The sequence below is a fragment of the Nerophis lumbriciformis genome, linkage group LG20 (genome assembly GCF_033978685.3).
Source record: "Nerophis lumbriciformis linkage group LG20, RoL_Nlum_v2.1, whole genome shotgun sequence".
Classification (NCBI taxonomy): Eukaryota; Metazoa; Chordata; class Actinopteri; order Syngnathiformes; family Syngnathidae; genus Nerophis; species Nerophis lumbriciformis.
This window is the reverse complement of record NC_084567.2, coordinates 23,052,854-23,077,290: the sequence shown is the minus strand read 5'-3', so window position 1 is coordinate 23,077,290 and position 24,437 is coordinate 23,052,854. Positions and strand designations below refer to the sequence as shown.

General features: G+C 39.5%; 1 protein-coding gene across 4 annotated transcripts in view; it reads right to left on the bottom strand.

The window, feature by feature from the left end:
- Nucleotides 1-24,437, bottom strand: part of dcc (DCC netrin 1 receptor) — a 706,325-nt gene that overhangs the window by 362,784 nt on the left and 319,104 nt on the right. For all 4 annotated transcript variants that reach the window (XM_061980597.1, XM_061980596.1, XM_061980599.1 and 1 more), the window contains exon 7: nucleotides 19,034-19,154. In XM_061980597.1, coding sequence (XP_061836581.1) covers nucleotides 19,034-19,154 — 121 coding nt within the window. The remainder of the gene's footprint in view (nucleotides 1-19,033; nucleotides 19,155-24,437) is intronic.

Here is a 24,437-nt window from a genome sequence, read left to right as displayed (position 1 = left end):
ATTATTTTTTTTATTTAAAATGAAGATGAAAAAATAAATGTAGGCCAGTTTTTTCAAAAGGCATGGCTTTTATTTACAAAAAAAAAAGTATGGCCACTCAGTCAACATTGACAACAACATGACAAAATATTCTGTAACAATGTAAACATTTAACAAAATTAAAAGTAGCTTATTTGCTTTTAATGTGCAAATATAAAAGTAAACATCCAGTGCAAATCTTAATATTCTGCAATAGTATAAGCATTTCAAAAGTAAAAGTATTGCTTATTTTGCTTTAAAATGTGCAAAAATAAAGATAAACATCCAATTCAAAAAAGTGCAAAACGGAAATATTCTGTAACAACAGTGTAAACATTTCAACAAAAGTAAAAGTATTGCTTATTTGCTAAAATGTGAAAAAATAAAGATAAACATCCAATACAAAAAAGTGCAAAACGAAATATTCTGTAACAACAGTGTAAACATTTCAACAAAAGTAAAACTTTTGCTTATTTTGCTTAATAACACAACAATGATAGTATGATTAAAGTGAAAGTTAATTGTTCGTTTGTACATAGTATACGTAATTGTTAATGTTGTAAAAGGTATTTGCACAACTAATTAACGTTAGCGTTAAAGAGGAGCGCGTCTTTGTAAACACTGAACAGGCACGCCAAACGCTCCTCTCAGAGCGAAACGGTGCTTTAGTTTTTGAATTTACAACGCAGATACAAATGACACATTCATGTTTTTGTGTAATTATGACAACGTATACTCACGCGGACGATTGACTAGTTGATGGTGATGGCAAGAACGCTGCCGTTGTGCTGCTATGATAGGCCATTTCCGCTCGACACAGTGTGCATACAACAACATTATTAGCAGAGGTGGGTAGAGTAGCCAGAAATTGTACTCAAGTAAGAGTACTGTTACTTTAGAGATTCATTACTCAAGTAAAAGTAAGGAGTAGTCACCCAAATATTTACTTGAGTAAAAGTAAAAAGTATGTTGTGAAAAAACTACTCAAGTACTGAGTAACATACACACACATAAATAATAATGATAAATGGGTTGTACTTGTATAGCGCTTTTCTACCTTCAAGGTACTCAAAGCGCTTTGACACTACTTCCACATTTACCCATTCACACACACATTCACACACTGATGGAGGGAGCTGCCATGCAAGGCGCTAACCAGCAGCCATCAGAAACAAGGGTGAAGTGTCTTGCTCAGGACACAACGGACATGACGAGGTTGGTACAAGGTGGGGATTGAACCAGGGACCCTCAGGTTGCGCCACGCCGTCCCACATATCATATATATATATATATATATATATATATATATATATATATATATACATATATATATATATATATATATATATATATATATATATATATATATATATATATATATATATACATATATATATATATATATGTGTATATATATATACACACACACACATATATATATATATATATATATATATGTGTATATATATATATACACACACACACACACACACACACACACACATATATATATATATATATATATATATATATATATATATATATATATATATACATACATTGATATATACAGTATATAATTTATATTTATTTATTTTGCCGTTTTTGTTTACATGTTAAAGGTGTTTTAATGAATATACATGCATGTTTAACATATAGATTCCTTTCTTTCATGAAGACAAGAATATAAGTTGGTGTATTACCTGATTCTGATGACTTGCATTGATTGTAATCAGACAGTAGTGCTGGTAACGTCCACGTTTTCAAATGGAGGAGAAAAAAAGTTCCTCCTTTCTGTCTAATACCACATGAAAGTGGTTGTTATTTGGCATCTTATTTGTCCACCTTCCATATTCGTTTTTATACACTTTACAAGAAATACATTGGCGGCAAACTCCGTAGCTTGCTATCTTGTTTGCGCTGGCTTTCGGAGACTCTTATTTTGAAAGCGCAGGCGCGATGGAGCGGGACTTTTATTGTGAAGACAGGAACTGTGCAGTCAGTCTTTACGGTTGAAATAAAAAAAGGGTCTTTTTTCCTTCACACTTTTGATTGATTGATTGGAACTTTTATTAGTAGATTGCACAGTACAGTGCATATTCCGTACAATTGACCACTAAATGGTAACACCCGAAGCCAGTCAGGTCATGTGACCCCTGGCTCTGTTTGATTGGTCCAACGTCACCAGTGACTGCATCTGATTGGTGGAACGAAGTGAAACGTCACCAGTAAGGCAGGCATTTTGAAGGTCTGTCTGACAGACCAAAACAAACAAAGCGTGCATTAACAGATCGATAAAAATTAGTAGCGAGTAGCGAGCTGAATGTAGATAAAAGTAGCGTAGTAAAAGTAGCGTAGTAAAAGTAGCGTTTCTTCTTAGGCCGTTTATTGAAATACTCCCACACTTTTGACGACTTTTGGCGTGCTTTTTTCCCCTCGCTCGCATCGTCTGGTTTGCGCTCCGCCATGACGGTAGTGTGACGTAAATATGCGACGCGTCGACGAACAAAAACGTCCTCGACGTATTTACGTAACTGATGATGTCGACTACGTCGACGCGTCGTTTCAGCCCTATTGTATTTGCTCCATATTTTTTTGGCCTGGATTCGCAGTCCATTTTCTCTCTTTGTAGCTTGTAGCCTTGATGTAAGCTTCCTTGCTACATGGGTCTAAAAGTAGCGAAGCTACAGGAAAAGCTACTTGTTAAAAAAGTAGCTAAGCTACCGCCAAGCTACTGGAAAATGAAGTTAAGCTACGTAGCTTAGATCCATGTAGCTTGTTAGTGCCTCACTGGCTTTGGGGTAGTTTAAACGACTGCCAGCATCTTCCAATTTGTCGATACACCAGGGACTCCAATCAGCAGATGTCCTGTTGTAATGATTCCAAAAAGGTTGATATCCTCAACGTCCTCGACTGAAACGGTCGACATTCTGCTTCTCCCAAGAGTTTGTCATGTGTCTAGCAACAACGATGGTCGGGACAATGCAAAAAGTTAGACACATTGGCAACCGATTAGAAACTCCAAAGTAGATCAATGTTGGCAGCTGAAATTCATGAACTGTTATGGCTAATGTACTCGTTATTGCAGGACACTGCCAGCGTAACAATGTAGTTATTTTGTTTTCTATTTTACTTAAACTGTGTGGTTGCAAGTTAAGCCTTCATTCTTGCACTGTCAAGCGAACACTTGATATGTATATTTGCCTACACTCACTCAAATGAACAAAGACTAGACGGTCTATTGTCACCATGGCAACAGACGGAAACCCCATATATCCCATCCCCCAGACGACACACACCTCCTGTTGAAGATTTGGAGAATGTGTGTGCATGTGCACGTATGTCAGGTGACACAGTAAAAGCATGTGTGTGTGTTTGTGTGAGACAGTTTAAGTTTGTGTGAGTGTGTGTGTGTGTGTGTGTGTGTGTGTGTGTGTGTGTGTGTGTGTGTGTGTGTGTGTGTGTGTGTGTGTGTGTGTGTGTGTGTGTGTGTGTGTGTGTGTGTGTGTGTGTGTGTGTGTGTGTGTGTGATGGGTTTACTAAGGTCAGACATTCACAGGAATACAAATGTGTCATGGATGACACACTTTCTTTTCTCGCTCTAACTCGTCCTGCCCTTCGCTTGACCCTCCTGTCTCTCGACCCAACACAACCACCCCTCTCTCTCTCTCTCTCTCTCTCTCTGTCTCTGTCTCTGTCTCTCTCTCGGTTTGTCCATTTCCTTTCTTATATTTTTCCAACCTGAGTTTCATATGTTGGGCTTTTTTCATTTTCTCCATGATCCCCTTGTTACCACTCTCCCTATTCATCCTGATCATCTTCACTTCCAGCGATATGTGTTCTTCCTTTCATTCCGTCTCAAGACCCTCTACTTCCATAACCAGACATAGCTGACTGCTGTGTACTTAAAGGTTTTCTTGTTGTTTTTTTTTATTATCTGTTAAGTAGTTTTTCACTCCGTTTAAAACCCCCTTGTGCCATACCACTCTGTTTTCATCATTGTATTATGATTAAATGTGTTGTTGTCACATCCATAAATACTTCAGTTGTACAAACCCCGTTTCCATATGAGTTGGGAAATTGTGTTAGATGTAAATATAAACGGAATACAATGATTTGCAAATCATTTTCAACCCATATCCAGTTGAATATGCTACAAAGACAACATATTTGATGTTCAAACTGATAAACATTTTTTTTTTTGCAAATAATCATTAACTTTAGAATATGATGCCAGCAACACGTGACAAAGAAGTTGGGAAAGGTGGCAATAAATACTGGTAAAGTTGAGGAATGCTCATCAAACACTTATTTGGAACATCCCACAGGTGTGCAGGCTAATTGGGAACAGGTGGGTGCCATGATTGGGTATACAAACAGCTTCCCAAAAAATGCTCAGTCTTTCACAAGAAAGGATGAGGCGAGGTACACCCCTTTGTCCACAACTGCGTGAGCAAATAGTCAAACAGTTTAAGAACAACGTTTCTCAAAGTGCAATTGCAAGAAATTTAGGGATTTTAACATCTACGGTCCATAATATCATCAAAAGTTTCAGAGAATCTGTAGAAATCGCTCCACGTAAGCGGCATGGAATGACCTCAGACGGCACTGTATCAAAAACCGACATCAATCTCTAAAGGATATCACCACATGGGCTCAAGAACACTTCAGAAAACCACTGTCACTAAATACAGTTCGTTGCTACATCTGTAAGTGCAAGTTAAAGCTCTACTATGCAAAGCGAAAGCCATTTATCAACAACATCCAGAAACGTCGCCGGCTTCTCTGGGTCCGAGATCATCTAAGATGGACTCATGCAAAGTGGAAAAGTGTTCTGTGGTCTGACGAGTCCACATTTCAAATTGTTTTTGGAAATATTCGACATTGTGTCATCCGGACCAAAGGGGAAGCGAACCATCCAGACTGTTATCGACGCAAAGTTCAAAAGCCAGCATCTGTGATGGTATGGGGGTGCATTGGTGCCCAAGGCATGGGTAACTTACACATCTGTGAAGGCACCATTAATGTTGAAAGGTACATACAGGTTTTGGAACAACATATGCTGCCATCTAAGTGCCGTCTTTTTCATGGACGCCCCTGCTTATTTCAGCAAGACAATGCCAAGCCACATTCAGCACTTGTTACAACAGCTTGGCTTCGTAAAAAAAGAGTGCGGGTACTTTCCTGGCCCCCCTGCAGTCCAGACCTGTCTCCCATCGAAAATGTGTGGCGCATTATGAAGTGTAAAATACGACAGCGGAGACCCCGGACTGTTGAACGACTGAAGCTCTACATAAAACAAGAATGGGAAAGAATTCCACTTTCAAAGCTTCAACAATTAGTTTCCTCAGTTCCCAATCGTTTATTGAGTGTTGTTAAAAGAAAAGGTGATGTAACACAGTGGTGAACATGCCATTTCCCAACTACTTTGGCACGTGTTGCAGCCATGAAATTTTAAGTTAATTATTATTTGCAAAAAAAAAATAAAGTTTATGAGTTTGAACATCAAATATCTTGTCTTTGTAGTGCATTCAATTGAATATGGGTTGAAAAGGATTTGCAAATCATTGTATTCCGTTTATATTTACATCTAACACAATTTCCCAACTCATATGGAAACGGGGTTTGTACACTGATGGCGATCAATCGCATGGTGCCATCCATGTTGAATCATTTTGGGAAATCTGGGTTAGTGTGTGAATTATCAAGAGACAATTCAGTCAGTACTACAGTAACATTTTTTATGTTGTCTATTGAAGTTTGCTTTAAAGGGGAACTGCGATATTTTTATGTTCGCCTATCATTCACAATCCCTATTTGAGACATGATCACATATGTGTTTTGTTTCAATACATTCTAAATCGTAAATAAACTCTGTTATGAGATTGCCAAAAAAGTAAATAATGGGATTCATCTATTCCGCCAATAAAGCACTCCAAATCAGACTAAAGTTCATTCATGTCAACAAATTCAAATGTGAAACTAATATGTGATAGGAACTCATTACATGCAAAGTGAGACATGTCAAGCATTTGTTATAATTTTCAAATCAATCAAAAGAAGGCTTACAATGTTATATAAAGTTAAAGTTAAAGTACCACTGATAGTCACACACACTAGGTGTAGTGAAATTACCCTCTGCATTTGACCCATTCCCTAGTTCCACCCACTGGGAGGTGAGGGGAGCAGTGAGCAGCAGCGGTGAGCCTGTATTATATATACATTTCATCTTGTAAATGTAATTACTGGAATAAAGAAACCTTTGCACAATAATCAACATTGTGTTCACCTGTGCATGCCGTGACCTGCATATTAACCAAGTATTGGTTATTGTAAGAGTTATTGACGAACAACTATTTCTAGCAACACGTCTCCTTAATCATAACGGTGCATACGGCAGCTCTAAACTTACTGAGCTACTGCTGCTGCATCCCCTCTAAGTTGGTAAAATGTTGTACTAGGTATTAAATCATGGAGCTCCCAATTTGTATAGTAGAAGGTTGTGGCCATAATCCCAGAAGTTGGTCAACTGAAATTAAATTTAGACCCAAAGACATTGCTAGGATATGCAGCAAAATGTTTGTTTGCTCAGAGTCTTTTTTGGGGGGGGGGGAGAGAGGTCTACTATGAATTTATAATCCAAACAGGTAACACAAGTTTTGTGCTGAGGGATATAAACATACCCTCAGTAGGCATCCCGGTGACAGCGGACATTGTACAGTAAGTGTTTGTTTTATTATGTCAATAGTTTGTATTTCTTGTTTAGCACTTAGCAATGGTTCTACATAATGCTTAGTGTTCCACTAGAACTTGGTCTGCTTAGCACCCAGCATCTATTTATTCAGGCTTAAAAATATAAGATTCTGGATCATCATTTGTCGGCGTTGACTCTCATGAAGTCTGCCATGATTAGGAGTGTTTTTTAATGTTGAAGAAAACAGCCAATGTTGCGGTGCACACTCAGGCGCATTGCAGTGTTGGCTCATCGCAGGGCCAACACAGATAGATGGACAACATTCACACTCACATTCACACACTAGGGCCAATTTAGTGTTGCCAATCACCCTATCCGCAGGTGCATGTCTTTGGAGGTGGAAATCGAACCCATGACTTTCCTATTGTGCACAAACCCCTGTCCCACCTTGCTGCCACAAATAATCATAAATGTGCTATATTACATAATACAGAACGTATATACAACGTTGTTGGAGGTTTTTGGATGATTTTAGAGTCCTTTAGGTAGAATGGATCAAATTCCCATTACATGCATTGTTAAACACCTCTTGCTAGTGTTGATTTATGATTTGGACTGCATAAAAAAAAGAAAAATATATGTGTTTCTTGTCTCATACAAGGATTGTAAAAAATAGATAATGATCGATAAAATTCAGCAAAAAGTACTGTTCCCATTTAAAGAGCCCCTCTTATGCTGACAACGTTGGCACTCACTGTATATGATAGTTCTGGACATACAAATGATGTCTACAGGTAAAATTACCCCCCATAATAGACACAGCAGAGAGTTTAAGCTTGTTTTCTTGTGAGTTTCAACACATTTTGTGGACACCTACAGAAGAATGCAGGCAATTTAATATTGTGTAGTACATGTTTTGGTAGCATCTTTATCCTGAATCATGAAATGTTCACTCAAAATAGCAAATATTTCTGCCAGATGCATTGTTGTAGGTCAGCATGTCAAGTGTTCCCTAAGAGAAGCAAACACGTTGGACAAAGTCTACAGCAATATTCAGAAAGTCTAAATAGAGCAAGACGACTGTCAGATCACATGTTCATGCTGTTAATCCCTCAGGAAGAAAGCCCCCACCCAAAACCACTAGAACTGTAAAAACATGGCAATAAGGTGCACTACACTTTCTACAGGACAGGAAGTGTGTGGATTGGGTGACAAGCTTAAAGTTCCTGGGCGTGCACATGGACACAGACCTCAAATGCGCTCCAACACCTTGGCGGTCGTGAGGTTGGCCCAACAGCGGCTCCACTTTCTGAGGATTTCCAGGAGGATCAACTTAAAGATGATGCTGCTGACCGTCATCTACCGCTGCTCCATTGAGAAGGTGCAGACATGTACTGCATCTCTGTGTGGTTCGCCAGGTGCACCATGGCCCAAAAAAGCCACTACAAAAGATCATCAACATCGCCCAAAGAAACATTGGCCAACCTCTCCCCTTCCTGCAGGACCTTTTATAGCACCCATTGTCTCAAGAGGGTACTTAGCATTTTGAGAGGCAGTACACATCCAGGACACCAGATGTTTTAGCTGCTGCCCTCAGGCAGAATATTCAGGGTGCTGAAAACACGGACTAATTGACCGAGGGCCAGTTTTTATAAAGTTAAAGTACCACTGATAGTCACACATACACTAGGTGTGGTGAAATTACTCTCTGCATTTGACCCATCGCCTTGTTCCACCCCCTGGAAGGTGAGGGGAGCAGTGAGCAGCAGTGGTGGCCGCGCTCGCGCTCGCTATAACCATAGCCATAGTCATGATAAATAAAAACATGTCGCTGTATAATGTGTCGTTTGAGACAAAAGTGAAATATCGGACAAGTGCACTCAGCAACCATAGGCAATGCATTTATTTAATAATCTTCTGCCAATGTTATTTTGTGTAATTTGTGTATAGGATTCCAGTTGTATATATGTTTATTTATATTTTTCCATGCATTTATCTTCTTCCGCTTATCTGAGGCAGCCTAAGCAGGGAAGCCCAGACTTCCCTCCCCCCAGCCACTTCGTCCAGCTCCTCCTGAGGGATCCTGAGGGTTTTCCAGGCCAGCTGGGAGATCTTGTCTCCCCCATGGCCTTCTACGAACATCTACCCAGGAAGCATACAGTGGGCATCTTGACCAGATGCCCTAACCAACTCATATGGCTCCTCTCAATGTGGAGGAGCAACACATCTTCTCACCCTATCTCTAAGGGAGGGCCCCGCCACCTGGCGGAGGAAACTAATTTCCGATGCTTGTACCTCTTATATTTTCCTTTCCGTCATAACCCAATGCTCATGACCATAGATGAGGATAGAAACATCGGTAAATTAAGAGCTTTGCCTTCCGGTTCAGCTCCTTCTTCCCCACGACAAATCGATACAGAGTCCACATTACTCCAGATGCTGACCCGATCCACCCGTTGATCTCACAATCAACTCTTCCCCCATGCAGTTGTGAACCAATGCAGTGAGAGCTAAAGATCCTGGCCAGATGAAAACAGCAGGACCACACTATCTACAAAAAGTAGAGACCTAATCTTGCAGCCAGCAAACCGGATCCCCTCAATGCCCTGACTGTGCCTACAAATTCTGTCTATAAACGTTGGAAACAGACCGGTGCCAATGGGCAACCCTGGGGGAGTCCAACGCTCACTGGAAAAAAGTCTGACTTACTGCCAGCAACGGGCACCAAGCTCTGATACCGATCATACAGGGAGCGGACCACCACAATCTGGAGGCCCGATACTCCCCAAACACTCCCTACAAGACTTCACAAGGGATACGGCGGAATGCCTTCTCCAAGTCCACAAAGCACATGTAGACTGGTGGGCAAACTCCCATGCACCCTGAAGGAGTGTAGAGCTGGTCCACAGTTCCACAACCAGGAGAAAAACCACACTGGTCCTTCTGAATTCGAGGTTCAACTATCCGGCGGAGCCTCCTGAATAGACCTTTCCAGGAAGGCTGAGGAGAGTGATCCTACTATAGTTGAAGCACAACCTCTCTTTCCCCTTCCGAAACAGCGGAACCACCACCGCGGTCTGCCAATTCAGGGGCATTTACTTATTTATTATCTACCTCTGTTTCACTAAGGGGAGAAACTGTGCCAAAATGTCGTTGAACTAGTGTAGTGTGTATGCTTGTACAAGGATATCAACGTTTCTTAGCTTGTAGCAATACAAACAAAGAAGGAGATCAGCCTACATACATTTTCAAATGATGGGAATATGAGGAAAGTATGGACCTCTTTAGTCAAATTGGCTCACGCAAAATGGGACGGACCATTAAGTGATCGTTTTAATGAAGAGGGATTTTGGTCGGAGTTTGGATGGAACATTTTCAAAAGACACAAGCCAAATGTGAACCCAAAAATTAGGAACAGCCTCAGAGGGAGAAAACATGAGTCAGAACTTGTGGACAAAAGGAGAAAGAAGAGCAGACCCAGCACTTAAAACAGGAGTCGGCAACCCAAAATGTTGAAAGAGCCATATTGGATCAAAAATACAAAAACCAAATCCTTCTGGAGCTGCAAAACATTAAGCCTTATGTAAATCTTATAATGAGGGAAACACAAGGTGTAAGTGTTTATATTAGCTATTAACTATCAAAATGATGCAAATCTTTGTTGACATAAATGTTGAAATGTAATATTTATTCTACCAATTTTTGTAACATTGGAAAACATTAGTAAAACTGCGGCTTCTCAGAGGGTGAGATAACTCCTGGAAATTACTTGCTTAGAATGGCCAAAGGCATAGATGTGTGTGTCCAAGTTAACGGCAGGCTGTCTTCTTCTAATTAATGTATTACAATATTTGGCAAGCTGGGTAACGTTTGCTGTGGTCTATGACGACATGGCACACAAACAACTATCAGACATGCAGCCAATATTACATACAGATAATGTGTCATGAGACATGCAAATATAAATTAAATACACAGAGGACATAAGTAAAGGAAATTAAATGAGCTCAAATATACCTACAAATGAGTCTTAATGATGCATTTTGTACATAGAGCTAGCCTAAATAGCATGTTAGCATCGATTAGTTTGCAGCCATGCACTGACCAAATATGCCTGATTAGCACTCCACACAAGTCAATAACATCAACAAAGCTTACCTTTGTGCATTCACACACAGCATGAAACGTTCGTTGGACAAAATGAGACAAAGAAGGAGTGGCAAAAACCACGTCTTACTGTGGCAGGTCGGAGAAAGTTGTACATATAAACAAACTATGGTGCGTTCAATGACTACCAAAATTAGTAGGACAAAAAGGCGCTCGCAAAATCCTATCATCAGTGAAGCATGTTTAATATAAACAGTGGGATTTCTAACAATTAGGAAGGTTTGTGTCATGTTTACTGTCTTACAGAAACAATATTAAAACAAAGACACCGACACCTATTTAATAATACCACTAACATTTGACAACCAAACAATTACACAAGGCAACTCGGTAAAGAATCTGGGTATTATCTTCGACCCAACTCTCTCGTTTGAGTCACACATTGAGATTGTGACTAAAACGGCCTTCTTTCATCTCCGTAATATCGCTAAAATTCGTTCCATTTTGTCCACCAGCGACGCTGAGATCTTTATTCATGTGTTCGTTACGTCTCGTCTCGATTACTGTAACATGTAGCATAGTTTCGGGCTTCCCTATGTCTAGCATTAAAAGATTACAGTTGGTACAAAATGCGGCTGCTAGACTTTTGACAAGAACAAGAAAGTTTGATCACATTACGCCTATACTGGCTCACCTGCACTGGCTTCCTGTGCACTTAAGATGCGACTAGGGATGATGTTCATTAAGAAATTATCGAGTTCGAGCCCATTATCGAATCCTCTTATTGAACCGATTCCTTATCAAATCTCTTATTGAATCCAGATAGGTTGTTGTGTGTGCTCTGAGTTCCAAAAGCCATAGATGTTATATGACTGGGCCGGCACGCTGTTTATATGGAGGAAAAGCGGACGTGACTGAGGACAGCATGCGGCCGTTATAGGGTGAAGGTTTCAGGTGAGAGAGGACGCTAAAGGCACGCCCCCAGTGAGCATATAATGCTGCTATGTGCGTTGTAAATAAATAAAAATTGGAGACAAACACATCACCAACATGGACGCTCACTTTCGACATCTGGAGAAGAGGGGACCAGCACAGTAGCGAATCGATACGCACAACGGGGCAAGAGAAGTCGGCTTTTACTGTTGTGCTAGCTTGCTATGCTAATGGATAACGAGAATTACTTTGAAAATGAGGAGAGGGAATCTGGCGTGTTTGATGGAGAACTTGCCCAGCTGTTCATTTAGGACACAGAAAATGAGGACTTTGATGGATTTGTGGATGAGGATTGATCAAAAAATAATGTGAGTACATTGATAAATACTTCAATAAAGTACAACCGAACTCAGCTTTGCTCCTGCTGCCTTTTTAAAACAGCGTCCATGCATGCTAGTGTATGTTTTAAGCGAACGTATGTTTAAGCTAGCGTATGTTAAACCATGCCTGCGCCCAAAAATACGCTGTGCCTTAATAATGCGTTAAATACAGAAATAGCACCTGCAACTGACACGGCGCTTTTTAATACGGTGCGCCCTATGGTCGCGAAAATACGGTTTAGTGGCTTTGATAACGAGAACCGGTTCTCAAAAAGGGATTCAAATCCATGGAATCGGTTCTTTTTAGAGATGCCGATAAATGCGTTAAAATGTAATATCGGAAATTATCGGAATCGTTTTGTTTTTTTAATCAGTATCGTTTTTTTTTGGGTTTTTTTTATTAAATCAACATAAAAAACACAAGATACACTTACAATTAGTGCACCAACCCAAAAAACCTTCCTCCCCCAATCACACAAAAGGGTTGTTTATTTCTGTTATTAATATTCTGGTTCCTACATTATATATCAATATATATCAATACAGTCTGCAAGGGATACAGTCCGTAAGCACACATGATTGTGCGTGCTGCTGGTCCACTAATAGTACTAACCTTTAACAGTTAATTTTACAAATTTTCATTAATTACTAGTTTATATGTAACTGTTTTTATATTGTTTTAATTTCTTTTTTATTCAAGAAAATGTTTTTAATTTATTTATCTTATTTTATTTTATAATTTTTTTTAAAAGTACCTTATCTTCACCATACCTGGTTGTCCAAATTAGGCATAACAATGTGTTAATTCCACGACTGTATGTATCGGTTGATATCGGTATCGATAATTAAAGACTTGGACAATATCGGAATATCGGATATCGGCAAAAAGCCATTATCGGGCATCCCTAGTTCTTTTCTTATCGAACAATCGGGAGAACCAGTTTCGAACATCATCCCTAGATGCGAATTTTAAGGTTTTACTACTTATGTATAAAATACTAAACGGTCTAGCTCCATTCTATCTTGCTGATTGTATTGTACCATATGTCACGGCAAGAAATCTGCGTTCAAAGAACTCCGGATTATTAGTGATTCCCAGAGCCCAAAAAAAGTTTGCGGGCTATAGAGTGTTTTCTATTTGGGCTCCAGTACTCTGGAATGCCCTCCCGGTAACAGTTAGAGATGCTACCTCAGTAGAAGCATTTAAGTGCCATCTTAAAACTCATTTGTATACTCTAGCCTTTAAATAGACCCCCTTTTTAGACCAATTGATCTGCTGTCTCTTTTCTGCTCTGCCTCTCCTTCGTGGAGAGGGGGGCACAGATTAGGTGACCACAGATGAAGCGCTAGCTGTTCAAAGTTGGGACCTGGGGTGGACCACTCATCTGTGAATCAGTTGGGGACGTCTCTGCGCTGCTGACTTGTCTCCACTCAAGATGATCTCCTGCTGGCCCCAATATGGACTGGACTCTCACAATATTAACTAGATCCACTCGACGCCCATTGCACCTTCTGGCCTTAGTCAGACCACCAAAGATGGGTTATGGATGAGTCAATGACTTGCTGGAAGACCCATCCATAATCCATCTTAAAACTTAAGTGAGTGGCTCAACGGGAAGCATATTGAGATCTTGGAGTGGTCTAAGTACTGTAGTTTCCAGTACTTGAGCCAATAGATAATTTGTAAAGGAAGCTCCATGATGAAAATAAGTAACACAGAGACAGACGACCTCAACGCTTTCAGGATTTGAAGAGTATTTGTAATGAGCAGTGGACCAAATTCCTTCCTATAATGTTTGCAACCACACAAAACATCTGATCTGAAGGTTTTCTACACCAAGTATCAAAGATGGGTACTGGAATTTTTATCAGCATCAACACAATCCCAAACGGTACTACCGTGTACTGATTCACATAAAATTAAACAGCAGCATATGTTGATATCTTTTATTGCACATAATGTCATGTCCGAAACCGGCTCAAGCACTTGGTGGGCAAACAGGCGTATTTGTAAATTCCCATGCAAAAAAAAGAAGTATGACTGATAGAAAGCAATCAAAAGTTAGGGTTCCACTTTTCAAAATACACTAGCTCAATGCTAATTTATATTGAGTTTGCTATTTACATGCTACTGACTATATTTGGTAATGAAAACTGCAACCAAGATGCTTGTTAAAAACATCAGGTGTGAAATAAATAGAATACTTACAGTATGAACTCTTTGTAAAGACTCATCAAAATGCATGACTGGCACATTCAACTTAACAGCAAAGACGACTTCCTGACTACGGCAACTACAGCTAGGACAAACCTAAATGAATGCATACTTGCAAATGACACACAGATGTCTAAGAAAATAAGATGTAACAACTCGACCGCACAGTTATTATTAGCTCAGAGTTAAATATTTTGCTGTGCTAAAATCTCTTTGTTAAACATTTGTAGAAGTTTAAAACGATCACAATTTCTGCTAATGTCAGTTAGCATGTCAATGGGGCCGACCATTGTATGTTAGCATTAAGCCAGCGGCATAAGAGTCAAACTTTATCCTGTATGGTTAGATTGCTTTTTTTTTTTTAGTTTATATCACACAGTATTATTGAGTTATTGTGATCCCTATATGGATGCACACTTCATGTGTACACAGTATAATGTACTTTCCTCTGGGCGCTTAGTTTCGCAGTAACTTCATTGTGGAGACTATAAATAAATAACCTCAAGTTAAAAGTATTTTAATCTCTAATTCAAAAGACTGTTTACTTATGTGCCAAACTAAATTACAACATTCATGAGGGCAAAATAACATATGCAAATAAACAGGGGTTGTTCAAATTGCAGCCTGTCGTACATTATAATAATAAAATAAGCAGCCACATCTGAAAAATACAGCAACATTAATATAATGTAGCAATAAAAAGATATGTTGATACAAATAAGCCACCTTGTCTTTGAATACGCATATAACAATTTATTTTAGCCTTTTTAACAGACATAATAGCAGTTATAAAAATTATGAGGCCTTCACCTCCACAAATTAGTTGCCAGTATGTAGGAAATACTGCTATATTATTAAACAATTTAACTTTTATCAACACTATGTGTACATTATCGTTTTAAATGTATCGTCAATCACCACTAAGCGTTCAATTACCTGTTGTATTCACATTAATTACTATATTTATATTTTATTCAATTTAATTAAATAAATATAAGTCTCTTTAACTTCTTCAGTGACCCAACCCTTAACCCCACCGCCCCTCTCCAAAAAAAACCCCCAAAAAACAGCTCGTTTATAACTTTGTAAGGGGGTAAAAAATATATCCGTACAGATATGGTCAATTTGTACATTTCTATCTTTATTTCTATTTGCTGTCATTTAGTAAAATAAAAACGGTAATAATCATCTCAGAGACAATCATTACACATTTACTGTAGATTCTTAAATTAATTAAATAAACAATACAGTGGTACATTGTTTTTTGATAACTTTCAATAACTAGCGACATTTGGAGGCTTCAATTTGAATAGCTCGAGCTCACCTGTCTCCCCTGACCACATGTCCCTGGGGTGCATGTGTGTGCATGTGCGTCCCTCTGTCTCAAGAGTCACTCAGAGGATCAAGTGGCCTGTGGTTGTCAAGGGTAACAAGGTGGTACGCTGACATTCAAACAAACACTGTGATTTCTCATGGGACCACTGATTGGATGCGGCGCAGCCTGCTGGGATTCTCGTTTCCCGTGGCGATAGCAACCGAGCGATAACACCAACCATCTGACCCTCATAATGTGTGTGTGTGTGTGTGTGTGTGTGTGTGTGTGTGTGTGTGTGTGTGTGTGTGTGTGTGTGTGTGTGTGTGTGTGTGTGTGTGTGTGTGTGTGTGTGTGTGTGCGTGCGCTGCCATCTGCGCTGAAAGAATAAAATATGTAGAAATGTTAAACTGAATTGTCCGATGTATTCGGTTTACAATGGTATAGTTTGTTACGAAAAATCAACATGAGTGATTAATTACTGAGTTAAAGGGGAACATTATCACAATTTCAGAATGGCTAAAACCATTAAAAATCAGTTCCCAGTGGCTTATTATATTTTTCGAAGTTTTTTTCAAAATTTTACCCATCACGCAATATCCCAAAAAAAAGCTTCAAAGTGCCTGATTTTAACCATCGTTATAAACACCTGTCCATTTTCCTGTGACGTCACATAGTGAAGCCAACACAAACAAACATGGCGGAAAGAACAGCAAGCTATAGCGACATTAGCTCGGATTCAGACTCAGATTTCAGCGGCTTAAGTGATTGAACAGATTACGAATGTATTGAAACGGATGGTTGTAGTGTGGAGGCAGGTAGCGAAAACGAAATTGAAGAAGAAACTGAAGCTATTGAGCCATATCGGTTTGAACCGTATGCAAGCGAAACCGACGAAAACGAAATGACAGCCAGCGACACGGGAGAAAGCGAAAACAAATTCGGCAATCACCTTCTAACCAACGATTGGTATGTGTTTGTTTGGCATTAAAGGAAACTAACAACTATGAACTAGGTTTACAGCATATGAAATACATTTGGCAACAACATGCACTTTGAGAGTGCAGACAGCCCAATTTTCATCAATTAATATATTCTGTAGACATATCCTCATGTCAGCAGGCCAGGGAAGATAGGGTCGATATTCTTCTCTTGACGGTGTGAGCCAAGACATCCAGGGGGTTTAGCTCGCTCGTCTGCGGGAACAAACTGCCGCCATTGCTTGCCGTGCTACCAAGGCCCTCTGTCCCTGAATTGCTCACACACTCCGGCAGATTCAATGGGGGTCTGGCGGCAGATTTCTTTGACTTTATCGTTGGAAATGCATCTGCTTTGAGTGTCGCAGGATATCCACACATTCTTGCCATCTCTGTCGTAGCATAGCTTTCGTCGGTAAAGTGTGCGGAACAAACGTCCAATTTCTTGCCACTTTCGCATCTTTGGGCCAATGGTGCAACTTGAATCCGTCCCTGTTCGTGTTGTTACACCCTCCGACAACATACCGACGAGGCATGATGTCTCCAAGGTACGGAAAACAGTCGAAAAAACGGAAAATAACAGAGCTGATTTGACTCGGTGTTTGAGAAAATGGCGGATTGCTTCCCGATGTGACGTCACAACGTGACGTCATCGCTCCGAAAGCGAATATTAGAAAGGCGTTTAATTCGCCAAAATTCACCCATTTAGAATTCGGAAATCGGTTAAAAAAATATATGGTCTTTTTTCTGCAACATCAAGGTATATATTGACGCTTACATAGGTCTGGTGATAATGTTCCCCTTTAAACTGAATTGTCCGATGTATTCGGTTTACAATGGTATAGTTTGTTAGGAAAAATCAACATTAGTGATTAATTACTGAGTTAATGTTGAGTTTACTTCCCAGTGTTTTGCACGCAACGTATCAACCACACACACACACACACACACACACACACACACACACACACACACACACACACACACACACACACACACACACACACACACACACACACACACACACACACACACACACACACATCCCCGAATAAATGGTTAATTTAGATACTGTAATTTGGTGCTGACGTCTACTTTTTACATCTCTCCCTCTCTGTGGTACAAGCAACTATTCAAAGCAGACCAACTACTTCATCCTGGAAATATTGCACTTTAACCAACAAGGAACTTTATTTTACTAAAAATGATCAACTACACTTGTACTGTTATTGCCGTTGCTTTATTTTGCAGGGAACTTTGTCTGCTCATTGTGGGCGAAGACGGTGGCGGAATCCATGACGGGACCCCCTAAACCCAAACCATAAAGCTCTTCCTAAAATATTTTTACAACATACGCATGCCTCTCTGGGTTTACCATCGACAAGCTGTAACCAGGTTCTGAAAAGTTAGCCAGCCACTTTTGCTGAAATTGGCATTTTCCCGTCCTTGTTTTTCATTTACAATATATATTAATATATCTCCTGTATGAAAAAACTTGAACTATGCATTTGTTTGTGTCTTGAGCACAGCGAATGCAGCCTCTCTCCAATGCGCATACCTTCAGCACTGACAAAAAAAGTGGGTTTCATCATAGATGGACAGTATAAAATGCCCATAAAAAGCATGATAACATAAATGTGCAGTAAATAAGAGTGTCTCCGTGGTGATGACCCATAAAATAAATGTAAAATCCTCATTTGAATAAGGCGGTCTGCACCATTTTTCAAATGCACACGCAGTCTTAGTAGATCATACGCAACACGCCCACTAATAGTACACACAATTTTAAAGATCGCACACGCTGTTTAGCGCATGGTATTTAGATCAAAACAGGCCCTATGTGTACCATCCAATCTTAACCTCAGTCTTACACCCTTGCACAACACAGTGTCTGGAGACACTTTTTCATTGAGTGCCAACACTTCTCGCACGTCTGGCGAGACGTGCTCCCCATTGCAATCAATGCACCCCCTCCATCTGTGCATGCATTTGAATCCAGAAAATGCGGAAATTAAATTGGTCAATGAAAAACTATTTTACGAGTTTAATCGTTATATTAACTACAGTTTATGTTTTTATTTTGTCTTTTCTTATACATGTTTCACACTACTAACGATCCAATGTATGAATAGGTCAAACGGGGGTTTACAGTTGATGATGCGCGGGCTCGTTTAAGTATGTTCAATGTGAAATGTAAATGTTGGTCTTATGAGGTTTCCAGTAAAAAGAGTGATTAGTTGAAATATGTATTGCTGTATTTGTGTTTCACAATGACAACATTCAAATATCATAGTAAATACAATACGATGAGAAGGTTTTTACTCATGTAGAAATGTATATGACTCATCATTAGCAGTGTCAACACATGATTATTCTTTGTAGGCTTGCAGTTCCTACCTGGTTCTCGAAGCAACAGTTGAGCCAGTGCCTGTGAGCTGCCAGCGATGTTCTCTGCCACACACTGATAAAATCCTTCATCTGACTTGACCAAACCCAAAATCTGCAGGTTACTGCCATCCTAAACAAACAAACAAAAAAAATTTCATAAACCTAAACAGTATGTGGAAAAACTGTGTGAGGGCATCAATCCAACATTTTGTGATTTGACTGTAGGTTATGGAATCAGGGATGATAAGTAGGGTTTTAACGGTTCGCCATAAACACTGTCAATTTTAAGGTCACACTTTGGTTCACTTTGGCTACATTTTACGGAGAGAGTTTGAAGTCTTTTTGAGCAACCAAACAAAAGGATTTGTAACCAAAAAAAATGGTTTTGAGATTTCAAAACATTGTAAACAATAATAAAGATTTGCAAACACATATTTCCTTAAATTGCATAAATGTTTGGGTTGTAATTGTTTTATATTCCATTGTAAATCTTTCTTTTTGAGTTAATTTTGTATTTGTTTATTTGGTAAAAAAAAAGTTTTTGAGGATAAAGGGGTCGTATGATTTTTTGGTAACACTTTAGTATGGGGAACATATTCACCATTAATTAATTGCAAATTAGTAACATATTGGCTCTTAAATAGTGATTACTAAGTACTTATCAATGCCTTATTCTGCATTGCCTTAGTATACAACCAGTCAGCCATTAACTAAGAGTCTTCCCTCAATAACCTCAGAATGATTGCTTATTAGTACTAAGTAAGGAAGTTGTTGTATATGATTCTCCCTTTAATACCACTTAATTAATATGGTCTGTTCTTACATAACAAAACACAAAACTACAATAACCCTAACCCTTAAGTCTTTGTTACTTATAATATGTTCCCCTAGTATCCAAATAACTCTAAATGAAGTCTTTCTTACTTAGAATATGTTACCGATTTTTTTTCATTTTTTTTTTCATTTTGGTCTGTATAACATCTAATGATGGTTCTTTGGTCAAATTATGCATAGATTTCGCTGTAAAGATTCATCTTCAAGGCATTTTTAAAAAAAATAGCTTGTGTTGAGTTGTGTTGGAGACAGTGTGGCGCGATTGGAAGAGTGGCCGTGCCAGCAACCTGAGGGTTCCTGGTTCAATCTCCACCTTCTACCAACCTCGTCACGTCCGTTGTGTCCTTGCTCCTGATGGGTCGTGGTTAGGGCCTTGCATGGCAGCTCCCGCCATCAGTGTGTGAATGTGTGATTGTGGAAATAATGTCAAAGCGATTTGAGTACCTTGAAGGTAGAAAGGCGCTATACAAGTATAACCCACTTATCATTTTGAGAGGCGTAGTTGTTAAATGCAAATGAAGCCCTCCTTACCGTACCCCCTCACACTGACTAGCCTTTTGTTGTAGGTCAGACATAGCTTTTTCCTAGTTTAGCTCCTATCTCACTGAAAGGATACACTCTGTATCCCATAACAATGTGACCTCGGAGTACATTAAAGGGGAACTGCACTTCTTTGGGAATTTTGCCTATCGATCACAATCATTTTGAGGGACAAGAAGACGCATGTCCTTTTTTTTAAAACATTATTTTAAAGATGATAAAAAACGCTTGAAAGATGCGGCTAAACCTCTTCACCAGACGTCTGTAACTGTGGCAGAAATCAGATCAAAGTTGTACACATTATTAATGTATTGTAAATTTGATTCATTGTATATTTTGTAACATAACACAGTCTATATCCTATGAGCATCCTGTGGACAGGTGTTGAAAATGTGCATGTTCTTGCTATACCACTTAAGGCAGTGCACCTGGTTTGTCCAATGTAACTGTTATGTCCATATCAAATAAATAAATAAATACAAGTGTACCCCGCCTTCCGCCCGATTGTAGCTGAGATAGGCTCCAGCGCCCCCCGCGACCCCAAAGGGAATAAGCGGTAGAAAATGGATGGATGGAAGTCATTGTTGTAGCCTTCAAAGCCCTCTAAAACAACTTCAAAACCCTCCAACATTTTATATACACACTGCAAGTCTATATACAATGTAGTAATCATAACAATATGTAATATGTTAAATATTTATTGTATTTTGATCATTTTAATCATTTCCGGGACTGATTTCTTTCGCGCATTGATTTCTGTTTCCATAGCAGTGCACGTCTGACTTCTGGCAACATATGTGTTCCGGAATCAAACACGAGTGTTTTCTAATCATGACAGACTTGGTAACAGACAACAAAGACAACTAATTGAGTAAAAATGAGGATTCACACACATTAGGTGAAGTGAAATTACCCTCTGCATTTGACCCATCCCCTTGTTCCACCCCCTGGGAGGTGAGGGGAGCAGTGAGCAGCAGCGGCGGCCGCGCCCGGGAACCATTTTGGTGATTTAACCCCCAATTCCAACCCTTGATGCTGAGTGCCAAGCAGGGAGGTAATGGGTCCCATTTTAACAGTTTTTGGCCAGGGTTTGAACTCACAACCTACCGGTCTCAGGGCGGACACTCTAACCGCAAGGCCACTGAGCATGTCTACTACTGCTTATAGAAGCCAGCACAAAGGAAGAATGAGACGTTGGAGCAGACGGAAGCCGGGAAAGTGAGGTGAAAGCGATATTGGCACTATAAATATGGAATTTGGAGCCTGGCTATTTCGACATAAATGACGTGCTTACCCAAAATCAACAGGAAACGTCCCCAGTCAGTTGGACCAGATGAACAACTGTCCATCGAGTGAGTCACTTTAATATTATAATGATACACGCAACACGCCATATGTATTAGTACATCTACAGTGCATACGCTGTCCTGCAAGTTCAGCTGTGTACAAGCAAAACATGAAATGTGGGCTAATACTTCACAGATACTGTAAAATGACTGTTCATGTTATTCAGTCAGTATCGACTGGTGTCGTATCGCAGTGTTGTGCATTAAAAACTCAAACGCGTTTGGTGCTGACGTATAAGTGAGCTTATCTTTTGCCGTATCCAGCTTTTACGGCTAATTCCGTAGCATGGCGATGTGTTACGCTCAAAAAGTGTTCCTCTGTTTTTGCTCTTACAATAACAATATCGCTACAGCTTGGTTATTATACACGTTACGGAAACGTAAATGAAGTATTGTTGATGGTTTTTGAATGCATTTTTAAAGTGATATAGAGGTAAAATCGATTGCTCCCATTAGCTTTATTGCGAGGCACTTAGAACGAGCCGTTTTTATATGTTAGAAAGCGGATTTTTAAAAAAAATATTTTGTCTTCTTGTCTCTCATAAGGATTGTGAACGACAGGTAAAATTCCAAAAAAAGTGCAGTTACCCTTTTAAAGTCACTTGCGGAGTTCCACACGATTTGTTTCTTGGCCCTGTACTTTTCAGCATTTATATGCTGCTGCTTGGCAAAATCATACGCAAATATAGTGTTAGCTTTCACTGTTATGCTGATGACACTCAACTTTACATCCCCCTGAAGCTGTTCAACATGCCAGATTTGGGAATTTGGGTTCTGTATAAGCCCCCCAAAATTTAAATCAAACCATGGAGGCATGGCAGAAATATTTAAAAAAAAACATCTTGCCTTCCTTGATACTTGATAGGAGTCGTTTGAAATTCGCCCCATTTTGACCTAAGCAGAAATCTCCATATATGGTAGAGATTTACCCGAAGGGCTCCTTCTTTTCTATCCTCTTGTTGTGGGGCAGATTGGCTTGTACATGCACATGGGTCGTCCACTGGATACAAAGCAGCGTTTAGTTCTAATTAATACCTGTCAGTAGACTCAATATGGAAGCGCTAAAATCTAGATGCGGAGGTACGAACACCGCACACAAAACGGCATATCCTAAAGAGACAATTAGAAAGTGGCTTGAAGATCGTTTGTCAAACATATTCTAAGAAGTGTTTAAAATGTGGAAAAAAATCATAATATGACCCCTTTAATTAAATTAAACAATGGATGTGCAGCAACTTTTTGCATCTTAATGTCAAAAAAACAGAGATGTCGATTATCAGTCCTGCTGGAAACAAGCTCCTTTTTAAGGATACCACCTTAAATTTTGACAAAAAAACAATTTTCTAAAGCGACTCGGTGTAGAATTGCTGTATTATTTTCAACCCAACTCTCTCGTTTGAGGTGCACATTAGGAATGTTACTAAAACAGCCTTCTTATATCCCCGTAATATTGCTAAAATATGTAAATTTTGTTCACCAATTACAGTGAGATCATTATACATATGTTTGTTACATCTCGTCTCGATTACTGTAATATTTTATTTTCGAATCTCACCGTGTAGCATTAAAAGATTGCAATTAGTATAAAATGTGGCTGCTCGACTTTTGACTATAACAAGAAAGTTCGATCATACTATGCCTATACTGGCCTACCTGAACTGGCTACCGGTACACTTAATGTGGGATTTTTAAGGTTTTATTACTTACATTCAGAATTATCTTTCTGATTGTATTGTGCCATACAATAAATCCTGAAATCTGCATTCCAAGAACATCGGCTTTTTAGTGATTCCCAGAGCCCAAAAAAGTCTACAGGCTCTTGAGCGTTTTCTATTCGGGCTCCAGTACTCTGGAATGCTCTATTGGCAAAAGTTAGAGATGCTATTTCAGGAGAAGCATTCAAGTCCCACCTTGAAAATCATTGATATACCCTAACTTTTGGATAGATCCTGTTTAAACCAGTTGACCTGCCGCTTTTCTTTTCTGCTCTGCCCCCATCTCCTGCATGGAGAGGATACCAGGTGGTCATGGATAATTTCTCGAGTGGTACCAGTCTGGAAGAACCGCTGGCTGGTCCAAGTCGTGAACCGGGGTGGGCCACTCTTCAATGCACAGCAGGTGACGTCTTTGTGTTGCCGACTTGTCTACTGCAAGAATATTCCCCTACGACCCTCTGTTAGTTTCCCGATGGACTGGACTCTCACATTGTCTATTAATGTAATAATTTAATAATTGTACCCATTCGGCATCCATTGCAGACGGTCACCCTGAAGGTGTGTACCAACATCTGTGGTCCCTTCCCAAGGTGTCATTTTATTCCAGTTTGGGCTTTTGAAGTGTTTCCTTGCCTGGATGTGGGTTAAGAACAGAGGATGTCCTTGTGGTTTGTGAAACCCTTTAAAGCACTTGTGATTAAGGGCTATATAAATAAATTGTGATTGATTAATTGATTGATACTCCAGTTTCTGGATTACCGCCCTACGATCTGAGCCACGCTACACTATGATGTACTACTATGTGGGCTTTGTACCGAGGATGTCGTTGTGGCTTGTGCAGCCCTTTGAGACACTTGTGATTTAGGGCTATATAAATAAAGATTGATTGATTGATTGATATTACAGATACGGCTATGTTTATTGTTTATATCCTTGTACCAACTATATTCCACAAAACATTGTAAAGACTAAAGCCAA